At 39.9% G+C, this 19,138-nt stretch overlaps 1 protein-coding gene across 1 annotated transcript; it reads left to right on the top strand.

The window, feature by feature from the left end:
• The first annotated feature begins 2,929 nt into the window (after nt 1-2,929).
• Nucleotides 2,930-11,341, top strand: sbk3 (SH3 domain binding kinase family, member 3). The gene is made up of 4 exons (XM_084725684.1): nt 2,930-3,291; nt 6,866-7,013; nt 8,064-8,266; nt 10,211-11,341. The coding sequence occupies exons 1-4, from the start codon at nt 3,286-3,288 to the stop codon at nt 10,976-10,978; spliced, it is 1,125 nt and encodes a 374-aa protein (XP_084581810.1). The 5' UTR covers nt 2,930-3,285; the 3' UTR covers nt 10,979-11,341.
• Nucleotides 11,342-19,138: the final 7,797 nt, after the last annotated feature.

Raw genomic sequence — 19,138 nt, 5'->3', positions numbered from 1 at the left:
AGTATCCCTGATGCAGTGTATGATTGTGTTCATACTATCTATGTACGCTTTGCATGTGTGAATTTTTTTTTTACGTCTTGTATTTGTGAATGAAATTGACTCTCTCTTGGCATCAGCTTAGTGAAAGCGCTGAAAGTTGTGTGGAGGTTGTCACAGCAGGGGCCAAAGGACCCTATGGTGCAAGCACAAACATGGAAGCACACATTGGTCACTGGTCTATGGCCAGCCACATGACCAGCACGGTGGTAGTAACCTGAGCAGAGCCCAGGCCGTTGTGATAGCAGCCAGTGTTTGTGTTACATAACGAACAGCCATCAAACCCCGGGCAATAATAGTCCTGTAGTATGGAGTACCAGGGGAAATCTATCTGAGTGGAGAGAAAGAAGAGGAGGGTGTTGAGGCCATGGGAGCTGGAGAAGAGGTCTGACCTGCAGCTGGCGCTAAGTGGGAAACAGAGCTGGCACGTAGACAGCAAAGTACGGAACGAAGGTGTTTTGCAAGGCAAAGATTCAGCTGTTAGCTCTGTCAGTCTGTTATGGTAGGCCATAATATGCAATTGGAAAGAGATAAAAGGGGGATGAGCCTAATGACAAGAGAGTGGAAGATGTGTGGGGAAAGTTTGTGTGATGATAAAAATAACAGATGAAAAGACCGAAGATGTTCTTAACGGTAGACTCAAAAGGCTATAGGATGTTCATAGGAACATTTAAATGGATTTAAATATTTCAAGCTATAAATTCTAATCTACTACTACTGTACAACTTTATTTTATGTAAACTAAAAAATAAACAACTGCAGAGTTGTTAACTTTTACATAACAAAGTGATATGAGATGTGTACAGCCCAGGACAGGAGGTCTCTGTAGCAGGTGATTAAAACCACCCAGAACATCACTGAGCATCAGTGATATTAGTGCACTTATTAAAAAGAAGAAGAAGAAGAAGAAGAAGAAGAAGAAGAAGAAGAAGAAGAAGAAGAAGAAAAACAATTAGTTTCAACCAAAAATGTACTTTGTAATGAAGCAAAACAAGTTAACTTTGTTGTATTTCAGTTGTACTTTTGAAAACATGTTCAATAAGCTTGAGATATAAAGTTCAACCAACAACCCTTCAGTCACACCGGTGAACATTACAAACAAAAGTGATTTTCTTTATGGTTTCTTAGCTTGAAGAGTCAGTTCTTCATTTCATACAAAGAACTTAGAGCTGCTCCTGTTGGTGCTAATTTGTTCCAACATTGGCCCAAAAACAATATGTGAAACTATTGAAGAAGAACCTTCATTGTGTTTCACAGTGATTTCATCGTTGTGAAAACAAACAACCATGATTTATCTTAAATCATTATGTTTGAAAACTGATCATCATACACTCCATCTAGCAGCTTTATTGGACATGTCCAGACATGTTTGAGCCACCAGAGCCAGAGGACGGTGACAGGATGGTATTCAGCTGTTGAAGTGAGCTTAGGTGAACTGCTGGGCTGATTTGGACTGAGAGATTCGCTGAGGTACGTTTGTATCTGACCGTTAGGGAGGGTGAGGAGAAGGTAAGGCAATGTTGTTTATGAGTTGGTTCTTGTGGCTTATGTTTCAGTTCCACCCAAAAAGTCCCGAACACAAAAATTGTGAACAACAGTTTAATGGTCCACAGTTCAGTGCTACATAGTTCTCAGTGTTTTCACATGTTCAAACATGCATTATGCATTTAGAAGAAAAACTCCCTTTATCCATGACACAGATTGAACTCACCTTAACAGTACTTTCATGTATCTCTGCATGCACAGACCTGGAGTTTGTTCACTGCTAATCTTGCATACTATACCTCTGTGATTTGCAATTTCTGAAAAACCTTTTTTATGGTTCCAGAATGGTGACAGCCGTGGCCAGGGGCTTTATTATTTTTTTTAGGTCATTTTGTGAATGCAATATCTCAAGAACAGCTTGAGAGAATTTTTCAAACTTTGCACAAATGACCACGTGGACCCATGGATGAACTGACTGGCCAAAGGTCAAAGGTCAAGGTCACTGTGACCCACTGGTAGACTCAAGGGGATTTCTCCTCCTCTCCTCCTGGTGGCCCCATGTATGAAAAAGCGCAGCCAGTGGACAAAACATGATCAAGTGTCCTCTAGAGTCCCCTTCAGTGGACAAAACATGATAAAATTTCACACAAAGGACTTGCAAGATACTAGCAGTGCTGCAGAGTAGCTACTTGTATGTAACCAGTTACATATAATTAAATCACAAAATAATTAAATTGCATTTACAGAAACAGAAATGTTGGTGATCACAAAAGGGTTATTCAAAATATTCTTTTCTAACGGCCTGGTGGAGACCTGTACTCTCCTGAGTGACCTCTTCTAGTCATATATAAAGTTGTTTTTGTGAGAAGAGAACAACTTAATGTCTAATGTATAATGACAAATAAATTTACCTTGTAGCCTGTACATTATTTTGCCTCCTGCAGAACTGACAGAAATGAAGGGCAGCACACGAAGAAAGGACAGTGATATTGGACAATAATAAGGACAAGTGGCACGCTTAACTGTACCCTGTAATCCCAGTAAGGTTTGGGGATCATGGGTACAGCTTGTTGGCCTATTCCGATCATTCCAGCATAGCTGTTGATTAAATGAGGAATCCTACACTGTGAGGGGAATTCACTGACTCAGACTGAGAGGGTGAGAAAGAGACAGACGTATGGAAAGAGAAGGGGGAGGTGGGGATGTGTGTGTGTGTGTGTGTGTGTGTGTTTGAGTAGAAAGTGAGTGACAGCTGAGGAGAAGGGAGGCGGGAGACAGACGGGTTAATGTGGTCAGGCTGACTGACAGATTGGAAACGGTGGGATATTAACACTGCTGTGTAGTGGGAGAGGAGCGCGTTGGGGGGGGGGCACACTGGAGAGGGGGAGAGGTTTGACATGCCTCGTAGCTCGTTCACGCGTATTTGCCAGCATAACAGACGACAGGCAGAGAGGGAGAGAGCTGGCACAAGAGTAGGAAAACAGAGGGAGAGAGCTCAGTGTGTGTCTCCCGGGGAGAAGCACACAGTTAATATCCAGGTCTCCAGTAAATATCTATGAGCCTCCTTTATAAAGCTGCTTGCTACTGCATGGACCCACCGAGCAAAGCTCCAATTCCAGTTAAATTATCAGTCTAACAGAGGACACACAGCTGGGCTCCAACACAGAACAGTAGCTAGTTGGAGCAGCTTGTCAGGAGTTTAAGTCTGTACATGCTGAAAAGAGCCGAGACAAAGTGAGCAGAGGTCAACCAACTGAACACAAAATGACAGTAAGTATTGTACTTTATTCCTGTGAAGATAGATCCAGCAGCAACACCTTACATGCACACTTGCAAGACTTAAAATCATCACACTGTGCTGCAAAAAACACACAAAACTAATACCAACAAAATCATGCACAAATGCAGATACTTCCTGTATGTGCAGCTGTTTCAGGATTTTATTTCAAATGTGGTTTTGCAGGTATATGGTGAGATGACATGCAGGTATGACACAAATGCGTTGTTGGCTTTTTATTGCAAAATGACTCTGAGGTTGCAAATGTTTGACAGACAATTTTATTGACAGGATTTTCAGCTTGTAATGTTGAGCACTTGTGCTACACTTCAAATTTGTTAATTGTGTTAGCTCATGCAGAGTCCGTATTAAAATTTCAGATCCACTTGTTGATTTATGCCAAGTGCCATTTACTAATAGGGGCTTAATTAATAATCATCTCAGTTTACAAGGGCTGGGCGAATATCGGGATGATCCAGATGCTAGAAATGTTTAAGATGCATCTGTGATGATTGATGTATCAGAATAAATCATCATGTTGAAGTGTAACCGGAATAAAACTCAGTTGCAAGCAATTCTAAAAATGTAATCAAGTATATTAATTTATTTATGGCGTGAGTGCAGTGAAGAGCAGCAGGTGAATATAATGTGATAAATCAAACATGTGTTAACAACTCTGCAAATGAAACCCAACTGAGATTTGGATTCAGGGATTTTACCCTTTGAGTTCAAAACTGTGAAAAGGCATAGATGAATATATGTACATGATATGTCTTAATATTTTTCCATATTACCACTGCCTATAAGTTGAAACATTACTATTTACCATAGGGTTTCCTAGAAGTATCACGTTTCCAATTTTATTTTCTTTGCATTTGGATATCAAATGCAACATTTTATAATCCTGTGAGTCTGAAAAACTGATGTCCTAGAGATTCAAACTGCAGCCGATAGGTGCACCAATGCAGCAGCATCAGTCTTTACACAACTGATCTTGAAGCAGTCCATCATCAGCTCTGTTTTAAATAGAGCAGACTTACCAACATCTGTGCCAAACATCACTCTCAAACTGGTTGAAACCTGCAGTCTTATTTTTGGCTGTACATCAGATACATTTGTTAGTCAAGCAGCAACTCATCTCAACTGAGATCAACCTGCTGTCATTACGTGACTCCAGAAGCGGAGCGGAGTGTTTCAAGCAACTTCACCTTCACTTCCAAGGTGCATGGAGAGGGAAAAGGGCTCAAGAAGTAAAACTCCAGGAAAACTTGTAGTGCATAAAACAACTTTATTCTCAGACCATCACATTTCGACCTGTAGCCTTCATCAGGCTTCAGCTTGTGGCTTATTCAGAAAGTTATTTATTAAGACTTTTTTTTAACCAGACTACATACAAAAGACTTTTTTTTTTTTTTTTAAAGTATTAATTAATAACATCACTGTAAAAATGAAAAAGTTGAGAACAATCGAAACCTCAAGGCAATGGACTGCAACAGTTTTTTGAGTGTTGAGCCCAACTCAAATGGTTAAGTTTTAAAAAAGTTTTACCAACTTCAGATCTTTTGTTGAGATAATTTTCTTTTCTTCTTTAGATAAAATTAAAGCTATGAGTTTAGAAACTCAAAACACTGTATTTTAAAAAATACTGAGTAAATTCATTGAAATGAAAGCAAATTTTTTAATCTAAAAAGGAAAGGTAACTAATTCAAATAAAGATTATAGATGAGCAAAACTTTTTTGTCATGACAATGACACTGACAGGTGATGATGTCTTGTTTCATGTCAAGATGTCATAACAAACACTTTATTGCCTTGATTAATGTCATATTGTCATAAGAAAGACATCTTTAAAAATGCCGATTTTGTATTAGAATGATATTACTGACCGAATGACACTTATAAACATTCATAAAGACTCCCTCATGTTTATGACAGGTGTTATGACATGGTTATGACAGGATAATGACTTATGCACACCCCTTCAAATAAAGTGTTACCCTATATATTACAAGTGTTGCTGGCGTCCTATGCCACCGCATAACTCAAAAGTAAATTTTAACTATCAGATGACACCATCAGATCTCTTAACACCATCAGAGATTAATCAAAATCAGGCCTTTTATCTTAATCTAAACCAGAAAAAAAGATACACTTTAATGCAACAACCACCAAAACCGTTACATTTGTTCACAGGGATGTAACAGGTGTAGTTTTATCAAAATTAAGATCTGTTGTCCACTAAGCTCAGTTACGCAACATATGGAAGGTCACAAGTAAAAATATGTCATGGTCCTACGATCACGCTTATCTTTTGTGTTAAGCTGTGTGTCGTAACTGTTCACAGCCTTCCTAATTTGCTGGGGTATGTGCTGGGGGATCTACTTCAAAGGAAGCCATCGTGGATGTGACTTCACGAACGACGGCGAATGACGGTGGAAACTGAATGACAGCGCCAAATGTTCTGATCGGCCTGATAAGACATCACGTCGATGTCTCAAGTTGATCCTGTTTATAGGGCAGTGAAGATCAGCCCAGATCTGCAGAACGCGAACATGACACGACGTGTTCCTCTGATTTCTGAAAGATGCATGCTGGGGAAGTGTGTGGATTTTTAATTTAAATTTGTCCTTTATTTAGCCAGGAAGACGTTGCAAAGATGTCATGCCATTGCAACGTTACAAAATGATAAAATAGAGCATTTTAAAATCAGACAAGGTGTTGTTATATATTTTCCACAGTCAAATTGAAGCACTTTTCAAAACTTTTCAAGGTTTTCCAGCACTTTAAAGCTGTATATTTCTGTACATGAAAATGATTATTTGACTTCTTAATCACATTAAATCAGTTTTCTGATAGCATTCTACAGAAGAGTGAAAACAGCAAAGTTTCACGTCTCAAAACATGTGACCTGTCTGTAAGTTGACTTGGCATCCTGTATGATGTGAATGTACTAATATCTGACTCTTTTTATTTCTTAAACTATTCTGTCAGGTAGGGAAAGTGACACAGCTGCAATCTCAAGTCGTTTCAAGCACTTTATCCAAAATCTAAGCACGTTCAGACCTTGAAAACATTAAAATTTAAGTGTTTTCAAGGATTTCCAGCACCCATATAACCCCCATACAGAATTCAGTTCAGGAATAGCAATTGCAGTCTTCAGTTACACAGTTTTTTGTTTTTTTAAATCAGAGCTTTGAACTCTCAGGGACACAAAAAGTCATTTTCAATTATTGTAAGGAAAACAACAAACCAAAGTATTAGTAATATGTTTTGATTGAGACTAATAACTAATGAGATACACAAGACCGAAAGTTTCAAGGTCCTTTTTAAAGCAGCAGGTTCAGGTAACACGTCAGCATGTTCGGCCTCAGATTCAGACTTCATTCTGTGAAGTTATCTATCACTAACTTCAACACATGCCGATCAAGCCGTGGATCTCCTTTCACTTGACGCAACTGGAGCAGTCATCATCTCTATGCATCATGCAATGACATTGCATATGAAATTGTGTGTGTGTGTGTGTGTGTGTGTGTGTGTGTGTGTGTGTGTGTGCGTGTGTGTGAGCAGGCTGCAGCAGCTCAGGAACTTGACGAGCGATGTTTCCTGTCGGCGCAGTCCATGCCCACTCTGAAGGTATCCGAACATTTCCAGGTGGTAAAGCTCCTGGGAGAGGGATCCTATGGAAAGGTCATGTTAGCCGTGCACAGAAAGAGAGGTCAGTGCAACATTCAAGGTTAAAGATCAAACCCAATTGAGGTGGTTACATTTCAATTCAAGGGGATACTTCAGGTTATTTGATGTGGGGTTACATGAGGTACTTACTGTTGGAGAGGCAGAGAGGGGAGCCAGCATGGAAGCTAAGCAATGACCTGCTGGGGAACCTGCTTAAACAGCCAGAAGCTGCTGTTGTATAAGCCAAATATCACTATCTCCACACTAACCAACGCCATAGGTGTAAACAGAAATTTTGCCTCGCAGGACACAGGAGTTGCCGGTCTGATCTGTTAGTTTGTTTGTGTTATTGTGTGACTTTGGTGAATCCAGACTATCCTTTTAAAACACACGTCACACAATAACATAAACAAACTCACCGATCGAGGCAGCGGTAGACCAGAAACTCCATGTTCTGAAAGGTAAAATGACTAATTTCCCCTATGAAGTTTGGTTGGTTTGGAGAGAGTGATCTTTGGCTTATATAACGGCTGGTTTCCCATCAGAAAAGACTTTGTGAAGTACATCAAAAGTACCTCATACAGCCCCACATCAATCCAAACTATCCCTTTGAGCAGTCTGCAAGAGTGTGCGATTACCATTCATGTTTCCTAATGTTGATATATTTAATTAACTTGATTATGTTTTAACGTCCTACTGGCTCTTCTGAAATGTGTGAAATGGTACATCTCCACTTCAGCACATTTAGCTCAGGCTCCGGTTTCTTTCGAATGAAGAAACTACACATGTTGTGCAGGGTCAGCGCCTCAGTAACGTGAGGACAGATCTGTCTTTTGATAGTGTTCACTTAACCTTTTGCACTTCTGTTGCTGTAATGAAGTGCTTTGGTACATTCTCCGAGATAGTGTTGCCGCAACTGGGGTGTAGCTGTGTAACAGAGTCGCCCCAAAGGGGAAGTTATATTTGTTCGCAGTGTCAATGATGGACAACACTTGCATTCCTCCGATGATGACAGCTTTTTGACAACGTCTGACTAAAGCTGATTAGATGTTGTAGTATTCAACACATGTTGTCTTGCTTCATCCCTCTTCAGGAACCCCTATGGCTCTGAAGTTCTTCCCTCGTCAGTCCACCTCGCTCACCTCTTTCCTGCGTGAATACAATCTGTCCCTTTCTTACTGCACCCATCCTTCTCTGACGCGGGCCCTCGGCATCTTCTTTTCCACACCATCCTACTATGTGTTTGCCCAGCAAGCTGGCCTATATGGTGACCTCTACAGTGTGATAGTGTCAGAGGTCAGTTTGGTTGGTTTGTGGCATGAAAGGTGCTGTTGATGCCCTGCATGGTGTGTCCAGCCTAACAAAAATGAGGTTCCAAGAATGTTGTAACATGAGTTTCAGCAGAACAAAAATTTGCATGGACGTGAACATATCTTGCAATCACATCCAGCAGAAGTTACGTTTATCTCCTACTAATTTGGAGCCAAACCTTTAAAAGAAACTTAAGAGTTTTTGACAACATATTGAGCAAACATTTTCAACATTAAAAGTGGGGTGAGTGATTCTGGAGAAAGATTATTGAGTCTCATTCCCAGGTTGTCAAAACAGCATTGCTTTGGGTTGGTGGCTCCAACCAAGTCACTCAACAAAACAATAGCTGTGTTCATATGGCCCCTAATATTCTACAAATAATCAGATCAATAGCCCAAACAAACAAGTGTCAATCTGATTTGATAATCTATTCCAACAGCTTAATCCGATTGTTTCACTTTGGTTGCAATAAATATATTCTTTCCTCACGTCTGCCCCTCCTGGGGGTAGATGACAGTACAACTTTGAGGTTTCTGTTAAAATCCTTGTAAGATTTAAAGACACTAATGTTGCTCCCAGGATGCATTGTGGGTCCAACTTGAAAATTACACTTTCTCTTCTCTTTTGTTTAATGGCGGAGGGAAATACTGTTAATGTTGATGTTTCACACTGCGCATGTCAAAAAAGTTATATTCTGATTAATGCTTACTGATAGCGGATGTCTAATCAGAATGACTTCAGGTGGACTGAAGAAATATTGCTCATGTAAACATAGCTAATGAGACTCAACAGTCAACTATCTTTCTCCAGAATCTCTTACCCCACTTTTAATGTAGCTTGCAATTTGACACGTTTATACCAAACATATCTGCAAAATATTTACAGCTAATGTATTTTATTTGTTTTCCCTACTATATATGCAATATAATATCTTCTTATAACAACACAAGCTTGATGAAACTTTTCTCTTGTTATGTTTAGGCGCTCTCAGTACTTGGTTAGAGTTAGGGAAAGGCTGTTGTCTTGGATTTAATACTGATGAAGTCCCCACTGACTGGTGCTGGAGAAGCTTATAAAGATCTTTCCGTGATCTCAACCACAGTGTTTTTGTTGCATAAAGAACATTGCACTTGCTTCACTGGAAAAATCTTGCCTGTGAACAAAATCCAAACAAAAACAAAACAAATTAGCATCATATAAATGTGATTTCATGACATTTGTGTTAATGATGAATTTGAATCAATTGCAAAGCTGCAAAAGACTTCAACTTCAGACGGTAGTGTGACTTTCTCGCAGGGATTTTGTGGAAAATGCAACTGCTGACCATGCCCTTTTGCTTGATAAAGGCTTCCAACTCGCTCTCTCCTGTGTCTGTGTCACTGCCAGTAACATAATAGAGCAGTGATAAGAATAAGGGCAGCCTGCTCTCACTGAATCAAGTGGGAGTACATGAAGTAAAGCAGGGGTTTCCAAGAGCGTCACCAGTGAATTTGATGACGCAGGTTTTGGATGTCTTTGATGTAGTGTTCTTCTAACCAGCCTTCACCTAATTTTCATTTGTCATCTAATATGAAATGTATTAAATATAGAGAGTTGTTTACTATGTCTGCAACAAATGATTATTTTATTCATAGACTAACCTGTTGGTCATTTTCTTGATTACTTGACTACTTGTTTGGTCCATAAAATGTCAGAAAATGGTGAAAAATGTTTAACAAAGCCCAAGATAATGGGCCAGATACTCAGAAACCAGAAAATATTCACATTTGAGGAGCTGAAATCATAGACTTTTTTCTTAAAAATGACTCAAAACGAACTTATCAAAGCAGTTGGTGAGTAATTTGATAGTTGACAACTAGTTGACTAATACAGCTCTAATATTTTCTGATGTTTTCTGCAGCACTGATCCTATCTGTCTTTGTGTTTCAGGTTGGTGTGGATGAAGAGTGTGTCCAGAGGGTGATGTCCCAGCTGAGCGGTGCCGTCACACACCTCCACTCTCTGGGCTTCGTCCACCGGGACATCAAACCTGAGAACATCTTCCTGTGTGACAGCTCCTGCCGCTGGGTCAAACTGGGTGACTTTGGCCTCGCCCGGGCCATCGGCTCCACCGTTCGAGCTGTCTGGTATGAGTCGCCCTTCTGCACTCCAGAGGTGGAACCTGCCAAGGAGGGTGAGAGGAAGGCATGTGATGGGAGTGAGGAGGAGATGGAGGACATTTGGATAACTGTGAAGCCCTCTATTGACAGCTGGGCCCTCGGTGTCCTCGTCTACTGCCTCCTGACTGGCTGCTTCCCCTGGGAGGAGAGCACTCACGATGACCGCGGCTATCGTAAATACAAGGAGTGGTTCAACCGTGAGGCTGAAAAAGAGGGACGGATCAGGGATGGTGAGTGGATTGACGAGGAGGAAATAGACACAATCATGAAGGAGAACCAGAGGGAAAACCCTCCTCCTTCCCAGTTTGAGGGCCTCAGCCCCCTCGTGATGACTCTTTTCAAGGAGCTGCTGCACCCGGAACCCAAACACAGAGGAAGCCCCGAGGAGATCCTGAGCTACCTGGGAGGGCCGTGGCTGATGGAGACGGAGAGGGAGGAGCAGAGAAAGGCAGAGGAGGCAGAGAAGGAGGCCAGAAAAATCAGAGAGGGAGGAGGGGTAGCAGAGGAGCTGGTGAGGGAAGGAAGAGGGGAGAGATAAGCTTTGTCTTTACAAAAATGTTTTAGTAATTTTTTTAAATGGATATAACATGTTTGATATTATGCTGCAATGTATTTTTGATTATAGATTCAAGTCTAATGCAAAAGTATACTTTATAAGGTGCTATATTTTCATATTTTTTATAAACCTCCTTACTAAAGTTACTACTTCCATTGTTGTATATATTCAAGTGTGTGTGTGTGTATTGTATATATGTGTACATGTGTGCTGATGGAAAGAGATTGTAGATAATACAAAAAAAGTGTAATGTTTAAAACTACAAGTTGTATTAGAGTGCCATTAATAATGTTACTGTATTGAAACTGTTGTTTAAATAAAATAAACTACTTGTATTTACCTGAACTTCTCAACAAGATATTAAAGTAATTTTTTATCATTATACACCACAGGTATAGCATTGTAGTCCCATCATGCTACACAAATATAGAACACAAATACAGATAATTAATTAAACTGCCATCAAAAAGTTCTATTAAGATAAATGTCATTTCAGAATTGTACTTGAGACAGCTTGTTGTGTCTTTATATATAGCCATGTCTATTGTAAATCTCAAGTTGAATGTCTGATAAACACCAAGACACTGCAATGTAAGGACAACGTCCAAAGCTGCTCGACTGCTGGTGTCACTTCACCTCTCACCCAGCGTGACCTCAGAGTCCCTGATCTTTCTCGACTAAAATATCAGTGTGTCTGATGCAGGACAGGAGGGGTTAGGAGACGTTTTAATCAATCAAAGCTAAAGAAAACAAAACCCTTATAGCGTAAATTTTATCATGATAGATAAACAAATAATAAATAATTCAGTAATTCTTTAAATGTATAGTAGGATTTAGTGGCGTCTATTGGTGAGCTTGCAGATTGCAAACACCTTGTTCTGCTCTTCCAAGCGTGTAGAAGAACTATTACAGTGGCTGCAAAACTTGGGCGAAACAGTGAAACCAGTGTTTTTTTCGTCTGTTCTGGGCTACTGTAGAAACATGGGAGTGCAGCATGGCAGTCTCCGTAGAGGAGGACCCACATCCTCTGTGGATATAAACAGCTCATTCTAAGATAACAAATACATGACTTTTATTTTGAGGTCATTATACACTAACAACAACACACATATGAATATTATATTCATTTTTTTTTCATAAATCCCTGTAAATCTTATGCACTGGACCTTTATTAATGTTAATTAACTCACACATAAGTTAGAAACATTTGGTTTGTGTACAGTATGTCCTCCAACATTACCTGTTTTGTTTTTTATTCAGTGCTTCAATTAATTTGGAAGGACACCTACAGCATGAAATAATGTTTGACTTTATGGAAGAAGATGGTTTCAAAAGATGCAGCCCAGAAACATTTAGCATTTATCATTGATCAAATGTATGTTCTATTTTTCAATACTGGAGGTTAGATTGAGTATAACAGCAAATCAACAGCCTCAACATACATATAGATGGTACACAAATACACAAATATACATGCATGATACTATTTTTTTATCCATCAATCTATCAAACTTTAATTTTACAGCACCTTTTATACAGATTAGTGCAATTAAGTGCTTAAATGCCTAACTGATTATGTATATACATGTGTAAGTCAGTTGAAACCTGCTGACCATTTAAATAAAAAAACAATTATTTATTAGATATGTGTAAATAACAATATAAATAATCAGTTATTTAGAAATACTGACTGACGACTCATGAAAGCTTTATGAAACAGACTTTATAAGAGATGGAAGAGTCAACCTATGGAAAGAAGTGGCATCTTTGACGTGGTGAAGCAACAGGTGCTGCCCAGCACAAGAAGCACATCTAAAATTGGACTTAACAATACAACCTGATAGTGATACCAGTGTGATCTTCTTCCAAGTGTACGTGATGCAGACCCCGAGCATACTACCTACAGCATAAGAGACGTGTCAAGCAAAAATGACCTTTATTATAATAGATTATTCTGTACTTAGACACATGATTGATTGACATGTTGACAGTAAGACAAGCCTCACGTGGCAGCTTGACCTCCTTATTGTTCATGAGGACATTTGTCCTACATCTGTCACAGAAGTTGAAAAATCACCTGCATTCCCGTCCGGTTACAGTGCCCCAAAATGAATGCACTGGTATTGCTTATAGCCATTTTGTACACATTTGCCACCACTGAATCATGCTATGATGTTAACAGCTGACTGCCATTGCAGATGCAAAAAATAATAATGAATACGCCTTAAAAAATAGTTTGAGTTCACAACAGATTTACTCTGAATGCAATCAGTAAATAGGAAAAAACATCCAAGAAAATTAAATCCTCAGTTTTAACTTTCACATTGCAATGCGCATAATATCTTGGTTTCAATTTGGAGTGGATCCCCGTTGGTAGCAAGCTGCTAATGTGCAGCTTCGGGTGTGTGTGTATGTCAGTAGGGCCTGTGCTAACCCCTTTGCTAAGGGCCACTCCAGATGGATTTATAAATAGACCCCAGACCCATCTATTTACACAGCGTGCACATCATCACCTCTCTGTGACTATCTGCACTCCACAGCCCTCCAAATGCAAAAGTCAGGCTGCCTTGGCGCCTGCAGGCCTGTAACAGCACAATCTGATGGAACACTCTGACCCATCTTGACTGTTAACTCCCTCGTCTCTGCTCTCTTTTTATCTCTGGCCCTCCCACTGATTACTTTTCCCTTGTGTTGCTCCTCTCAAGCCACTCGCGCTGAGTCTTTTCCCTTTCATCTTTGCTTCTGTGGTCACACCTACTTTATGCAACTTTGGCAGGTGTCTACGGTTCGGTCACTCCCTCCCCGGATCTTTCTTTTCTCAGGTCACCAGTAACATGAACCAAGAGCTATTTCTTTAGTCTTATCCCACAGTACAGTATGTTTACATCAAAACTGTTGATATCTCCTTTAGTAACGGCTGTTTGTGATTTGTTGTTTTCTGGGAAACAAGAGGAACAAGGCTCATGTGACACTTGGGTGGGGAGTTAATGGAGGACCACAGCTTGACAAATGGAAACACATGGTGCAGACCACAGAGACAATAGAGTGCCAACACAAAGATGCTAATCGAGGTGTAAATCTGTTCGAGGTCCATGAGGACAGATAACAGGGATGATGAAAACAGGAGAAACAAGGACAGCTATACAGAGGGCTGAACTGGGACAAAAAACTGGCACTGACATTTTTGGCTCATACGGTCGAACACCACCCAGTACACTATCTGTGTGGTCTCTTAAATATATGCTCAACAGAAATATAAAGGCTACACTTTTGTTTTTGCTACTATTTTTGATGAGGTGAAGTAAAAAAAAAAATCTGAGGCTTATTCTGTAAACACAAAAGGTTTGTTTCTGCAAATTTTTATAACAAATTTGTTAAAATCCATGTTTGTGTGCTTTTTCCTTTGCCAAGATAATCCATCCACCTGATAGATGTAGCATGTAGAGATGCTGATTAAACAGCAGGATTATGACAAGGTTGCTCTCTGCTTACTGTTAGTGAAAAAAGTCTTGGTCAACTGAGCTTGCATTTATTTCTAAGTCGCAGAAAACAAGAACTACAATAAAAAAAAATTAAAAAAAAAAAAAAGGAGGTGTGTCTTGCTGTAAGGGCCTGGACTGTTGCAGTGTGGACCTTTGCTCTTGTATGTTTACATGCATGCTAGTTTTCCACTAATATTCAGAGTATAGCACTGTAGTCACAGGTGCACTGATGCTAACTGTAGTGTAGCTGCCATTAGCTAGTTAGCCTAGTTAGAAGTCCTAGTAGACTGGGATACAGCTTCTGAGACTGATGGAGGCCAGTATGATGACTGGGAATACAACGTTACTGATGTGATTTAACGTTACAGCCAGTCTGAACAGGACTCTCGACTTTGGGGACACTGAAGCCACGCTAGTTTCAGGCGAGTTTGTAACAGCAAGCTAATTTTTAATTACACACCATTCACTGGGTTGAAGTTTTAAGTTATTTATTCCTTGAACTTGGCTAGTATACGTTGCCTTTGTTGGCTGGGTTGGTTAGATTTAAGCATAAGGAGTGATTGATTAGGATTAGGGTGAGAGTATCGGGGTAAGCCAATCAAAGGCAGAGTAGAGCGATTTATGACTTTGCCCTCCTGGAGAAAAAAATGGTATCTGTAGCCCTACGTGAAATGACCAACGTAATATACATGTACATAATTTTTCAAGATAAAACTGCACATGTTAGAGTTGCCTTATAAGCACACCCAGCATTTCTGCCACACCTGTCAGGTGGATAGATTGTCTTGGCAAAGAGAAGTGCTCATTAACACAGATCTGAGTCTAATATTACAAATCAAGAGCTGAAATGATATCACGCCCAATGTGCATTGGCAAGCTCAGTAAACCAGATTACTAGTCCAGCACTAATTATAAATGTGGACCTCTTGTCCTAACTAAAACCCAGGAGTAATGTCAGGGAGATGCTCCTCATTTTATTTTGAATCATGTTGTACTTCCAAGTCACACAGACCTTTAAAAGATCGTGAGGATGAAAGACACACCCCCAAATCAGATTTAGATTTGTAATGTCAGTAAGATTCAGATTTCATGCTACCAGCATTAAACGAAGCTGAATTTGGCACAAAAGTTGAAACTTCATGGAGGTCTGCTCAAAGCAAATTATCATTTCATATCTCACATATGTAACCTTGTTTCTTTTGTTTCTTGAGACTTAAATGATCTTTAATGTTTGTGGGCCTCATGGATGAAGGATGGACTACCAGCTGGAAAATTGCACTAGATGTAACAGATATTTAGACACATATCTGATAAAATAAGTCACATGTCCTGAGAATGATAGCCACAAACACGTACACCGATATGAGAGCCAGATTGATGGTCAGAGTGGAGCAAATACAGAGTTCCTGTGGCCAGTGTCTGAAATGTAACCCCACAGTGAAGCAAAACTCTTGGGACATCTGGCCGAATTTGTCCCCTACACCCCCGACTGTCACTGTCACCTGGCTGCTTGTTAAGGTTCACTGACTTTAATTGCTTAACCAGGATTGAGTGTGATGATATTGATTCCACAGAGGAGCCACAAATTATCACTTTTGCACAGTGAGAAGAGCTGATGAGTAACACTGGATCTAGTTTGTATTATATGCAATGGGCATTGCTAAGAATTGCAAAGCGCTAATGGGAGAGTTGATTTGCTGTGTGGTTAAGTGTGCTCACTTGTATTGCTATCTCTGTGAGGACAAATTTTAGTTTTAAACCATAAAAAATTTTGGCCTGTCTTTGCTACTTTAAAAGACTATAAAAGGTTAGACCTGGTTTTAAGGTACAGGTTAGAATTAGGATAGAATAAAGATTGGGGTTATGATGTTATTTTGTGTTATTATGTTGAACTGTCAGAAATTATTAGTGGCACCTGTGGCTGGTGAGTGAATTGCAGTCAGCATCCTTGGCATTGGCCAAAACAGTGGTGTGACATCTAAAAGACTAAACCTGATGAAATGGCATCATGTTGATAGATGAGGTAACTAAAGTTAGGCTTGCGTAGCCATGGGTGCTGGTTATTTGATGTCAATAGACTTCATTTTTAAGCTAACGTAAGTTAGGGTTGCATTCTGTTGGCACTCCATTCCACGTGCTTTCCAAGTCCTTTACATAGAAATCAGTCCACAGGCTGTTATAATCACCTGAGAGAATTTTTTTTAAAGGGCAACTCCATCTGCGCTCTTTTGCGGTCTTTTCAAATGGAAAGTCACATTCCACCATCAGCAGAAAGCAACGCAACACTACACACCAAAACACAAAACTATCTCAGGACATGAAAGAGAACTAAGATAGCAGATACAGTCTCTATTTTACACAATTGTGTAACAGTAATAAAAGAGCAAGTTAGCTAACACTAGCTACAGTAAGCTAAAATTAACATTATCTAAGTTAGCTGTTAGTGAACACTAGTGTCAGCTGTTAGCTAACATTACATTACATTACTTCTGTAATGACTTTTTCCTAAATCAGGTCCTAAGCCTTATTGCATGGTTATCAACAAGTTAAGATCCCAAGACAATCCCTACCTTCTCCTCCCCCAAACCCCATGATTTACATGTTGCAGTGTTATCGTGCAGACACCTGCATCAGGAAATGTGAGAGAATGTTTTTACAAGGACATGGGAAGATAGAAATAAAAAACAAACAAAAAGGACCTGCCTTTTAAAAGGATAGTGCACCCAAAAATGTTACTCATGTTGTAGGGACACAAATCTGTTTACACAGTCACATTGTGGGGATTTGCCTTCCTTATAGGGACAAAACATCCCCATTAGTGTCTGTAACGTAAATCCTAAATTTCGGGGTTAAGACTTGTGATTAGGATAAGGTCAGGGTTAGGGTTGAGGTTAGGCAAGTGGGGGCCAAGGGTAGAGTTAGGGTAATAAAGACCACAGTAGTGATGCTCGATTGTGAAACAATGGTGCAGTCAGGAATTTTGAATATATTGTTGTCAGATTTCATAGCGCACACTTCATCCCAGTGCTCTCAATGCCCTCTGGCCTGTCTGCCTAAAAAAATGCTATGTGGACATGGGCCCTAAGTCTCCAGGAAATTAATGTAAGTTAATGTAATGTCCTCTGAAATGATGGAAATACGACTCTGTGTGTCTGTGTGTCTGTGTCTGTGTACGTATGTATGTGTGTGTGTGTGTGTGTGTGTGTATTTTCCTGCATAGGAAACACATCAGTGCATGAAAAATGTATCAGCTGTTTGAAATGCAGATACAGTAAGAGAGAAGCAGAAAGGGAGGAGTGTGTTGGGGTGAAAAGGAGGTCGGTGAGAGAGTATGTATTGCAGAGCTGGCATGCCTCATGCATTGCCATCCAACTAATAAACAAGTCAAGAGATTATCATGTGTTTACTATCTGGCATGTTTGCCTTAACCATTCTACGTTACTTTCTCACTCTACCACCACCTGACTCCTTTACTCCACTTCTACCTTTCCTCTCTTTCTTCTTTTCTGACCCCCTCTGCTCTACTTTCCCCTCATGGTGGAGCAGCGTGAGCAGAGTGGCAGGTTGATGTGTTCAAAGGATTGATCGTCCCTCTTGGCTCCTCTCCTCCTCTCTTTTGCTTACACTGCCTCCATCCGTCAAGCTGTCATCGAGCTCGCCCAGTCGACCTTGTTAGGGCCACCCTGCAGCCGCTCACCCCGGAGCCCGTGTAGCCCCGATATGTCAAGGGGATGATGAGTGTCTCCCTCTTGAACTGACTAGGCCCAACCATAGGGTGAGAGCCAGTGAGAGTTTTGTCATGAGTGACTTCAGGGGTATGTGCAGCAATATTTATATTAGTCAAGTGCATGGAAGCCAGTGCAGAGTCAAGTTTCCCTCCCAGTGCAGCTGTAACGAACGGTCCCAATGAAGAGCATCTTTTCAACACAAAGAGCCTCTGAGACAAACGGTCAGGAGCTATGGCCTTGATATAACCCTGATATGCACAGATTACCACAGGGGATATTTGAAGGGTAGCTTATGTAAACAATTAAAGAATTGTGGGTTACAGATGACACATGACTAACTATACAGACAAATATAAAAAAAATATAAAATATATTGTCTTCCAAAGGTTGAAGTTCATCTGTGAATTATATTGTATAAGATTTAGGTTAGGTTGCCCCAACAAGGACTCATTTTTAAACATGATTAAAACACAGTTTCACCTTTAAATTATGTTGTACCAAACTTTTAACCCAGTTTAAATTGAAGAAAGATTGAATTGAGACCTTTCTTTAACATTCGGTTCAGTTTTTACTCTAGACCTAAATCAAATCCTGTTGTTCCAAAACGTAAAATTTGATCCACTATTAACTTTAAAATCACACTTGAGGAGGGTTACACTAGGCTAACTAGGCTAACTCACGTCTTTGCCAGCTAACATACCATGCAACATTTAGTTGAATTGTAAGCTAGCTAGAAAACAATGTAATGCTTTTTTGTTAACCTTTTTGTAAGCTAGCAAACAATAGAACAATATTACATATTTCTAGAGATTAGTTTTTAATTGAACAAGATTGATAGCAACTTTAAACTTGTATTGACTCATTTAAAACCTTGTTTTGCTGAACTCTGATTTGAACTAATCTTAGATTAAATGTATCTTTGTTGGTGCAAC

The sequence above is a fragment of the Lutjanus erythropterus genome, chromosome 9, assembly GCF_056507025.1.
Source record: "Lutjanus erythropterus isolate fLutEry1 chromosome 9, fLutEry1.hap2, whole genome shotgun sequence".
In the NCBI taxonomy this organism is placed as follows: domain Eukaryota; kingdom Metazoa; phylum Chordata; class Actinopteri; order Lutjaniformes; family Lutjanidae; genus Lutjanus; species Lutjanus erythropterus.
The sequence above is the reverse complement of the archived record's forward strand: the minus strand, read 5'-3'. Positions and strand labels throughout refer to the sequence as shown.